At 47.8% G+C, this 2,190-nt stretch overlaps 1 protein-coding gene across 1 annotated transcript; it reads left to right on the top strand.

Annotated features, from left to right (window-relative positions):
• The first annotated feature begins 46 nt into the window (after positions 1 to 46).
• LOC147847210 (uncharacterized) lies at positions 47 to 1,761 on the top strand. The gene is made up of 2 exons (XM_087339442.1): positions 47 to 465; positions 496 to 1,761. Exons 1-2 carry the CDS (start codon positions 145 to 147, stop codon positions 1,594 to 1,596), a joined length of 1,422 nt encoding a protein of 473 aa, XP_087195568.1. The 5' UTR covers positions 47 to 144; the 3' UTR covers positions 1,597 to 1,761.
• The last annotated feature ends 429 nt before the right edge of the window (positions 1,762 to 2,190 follow it).

A 2,190-nucleotide genomic window follows, 5' to 3' on the forward strand; every position in this document is an offset into this window, starting at 1 on the left:
ATGCTGCTGCTCACCAATAATGCATTTCTCCATAGGCCGGATCTGACTTGGAACACAGATTCCTTTGGCAGAAACATCCTCCATTATGCATCCTTGTACCTGAAGGAGGCTAGATCCATACCCCTCATCAGTAAATTGATCTCCATGGCAAGAACTGAGGATCTTCTCCGCAGAGATAAGGATGGAGCAACATTCTTGCGGGCAGCTGCCGAGTGTGGGAACGCTAGAGTGGTTGAGGCACTCAAAGGGAGCATCATCCATGCCATCTATCCCCAAACAAAGAGGGCATTGATCAATGGAGAGGTTGGGATGAGTGCCCTTATGCACGGCCATAGAGATTTCTTCGATCAACTGGTTGAATTGAGCAAGGTGTGCTCTGCCAATGTGCAGATCACTCTAGCCGACCTTGTGGAAAAGCTAAAAGAAGCAGCCCTCGAAAGACTCGAGGATGATGCAAGGAAGGACGTGACCATGAACAAAGATTCCATGAGACAGGAATTAGAGATGATTGGGAGTCCAAAAGGGCTTCCTACATATCTGGCTCTGTATGCTGAGAAATATGTGGTCTTCGAGTTTCTCCTGGAACGTGGACTCCTGACAGAGAATCAATGGGATGAGGAGTATAAGCGCACATGTCTACACTGGGCTGTGGTGCACAAGAGGGCAGACATAGTGGAGAAGCTCCTCAAATCACTGAATCTGAGGTCAAGCCCAGGGATGAAAGACGCAAAAGGGAAGACAGCACTGCAGATAGCATTTGAGGAGAACAACCAAGAAGCGATGGAGTTGCTGAGAGGAAGGCCGGCCTTCAAGGAGTACGAAGAGAAGCAGTTGAGAGACAGGGATGTGTATGTGCAGGCACTGAATGCAGTGCTGGTGGGAGCAGCGCTGATAGGGAGTGTGACCTTTGCTGGCTGGTTGCAGCTCCCATCACAGACGGCATTCCAGAGGCTGGAGATGAAGGTCTTCTGGGTGAGCAATGGTGTGTCCTTCTACTCTGCTGTGGCAGCAATGTGCGTGGCCATAGCCGCCTTGCTGCCCACACCCACCAAGTATGTGGATGGCATCGCGAATCAGTTGAGGTCGGACCTGCTGCTGGCGACGCTCTTCTTGAAGCTCTCGCTGGTAGGCGTGGCCATAGCATTCGGGGGGGCCGGCTTCGCCGCTGCCGCCTCCTCCGCCTCACCGGAAAATGATTGTCCGGACGAATGCGGGGAGCTCTACCGGTGGCTCATGTGGGGCAGCACGATCCCCGGCGCGTGCTTTGTGGCCACCACGGTAGGCATCATTATGTATCGGTTGCTCGTGGACGTGCTCCCCGTGGATACCGAATCGCGCTCCACCTATGCGAACATTCGTTGGAGGATGCACTACTTGGAGGACTTGGTGAGCCCCCAAAAGTTGTCTTCCGAGACCTTGCTACCATCAAGAACATTCGTTGGGAAAGGTCTCACAGGTTATGATTTCCCTTCTATTAGGACTTCATTCTCTCCGTCCTTAGATGTCGGGATGGAGAATGACTATTCTACTACGAGAGCATCCCCACCATTCTCTCCATTCGTAGTTCATGAGAACGATTGGTCAGACTATTATTAATGTAAGCAATAATATTTTAGAGTACATATTAGAGAAGACATTACCTTGAATAAAAAGAACACACTGCTGGTTCACATGTAACTATTTATTCCAATAACCGTGAAGGTTCAGGTTCACTTGTAAGTGTTTTCCAAGATTGTACCTATATACATATCATCAATAAGAATAATTATTATGTCAGCGTGTTTTTTCCACATAAAAGCTTTGCTATGTGTAATAGCTTACATGGTATCAAAGCGAAAACAATCCTAGACATCCATTTTCTCTCCAAAGCTTCTCCACAGGTTGATCCGGAAGGGTCAATCCGGGAGGTCTACAAAAATGGCTTCGAGTGAAGGAACGTCAACACTCTCAACAACAACAACATCAACAACACCTATGACAAGAAAGTATTTGATCGAAAAATTAAATGACAACAACTCTAGATGCAAGCCCTAAAATCATCATGCATCTAACAGGCAACCAAGTCGTTCTCACCAAATACCTCGAGCCATCTAAAGAAATGTGGGATCTCCTTAAAGAATACCACAAACCATCAGACAGAACCTCAACAATCCTTTCATTTTGTTACTTGGTCACTTTGGAAATGAAAGA

This window comes from Azolla caroliniana, unplaced genomic scaffold (genome assembly GCF_043228905.1).
Source record: "Azolla caroliniana isolate FFs.n. ecotype wild unplaced genomic scaffold, voAzoCaro1.0.p SCAF_1346, whole genome shotgun sequence".
NCBI classification, from domain to species: Eukaryota; Viridiplantae; Streptophyta; class Polypodiopsida; order Salviniales; family Salviniaceae; genus Azolla; species Azolla caroliniana.

Bases quoted from the DNA above. Each gene is read 5' to 3' on its own strand.
- LOC147847210 (XM_087339442.1), top strand. From the start codon at position 145: ATGGCAAGAACTGAGGATCTTCTCCGCAGAGATAAGGATGGAGCAACA. The intron at 466-495 runs GTGACCATGAAC...TCCATGAGACAG, and splicing joins AGGATGATGCAAGGAAGGAC to GAATTAGAGATGATTGGGAG.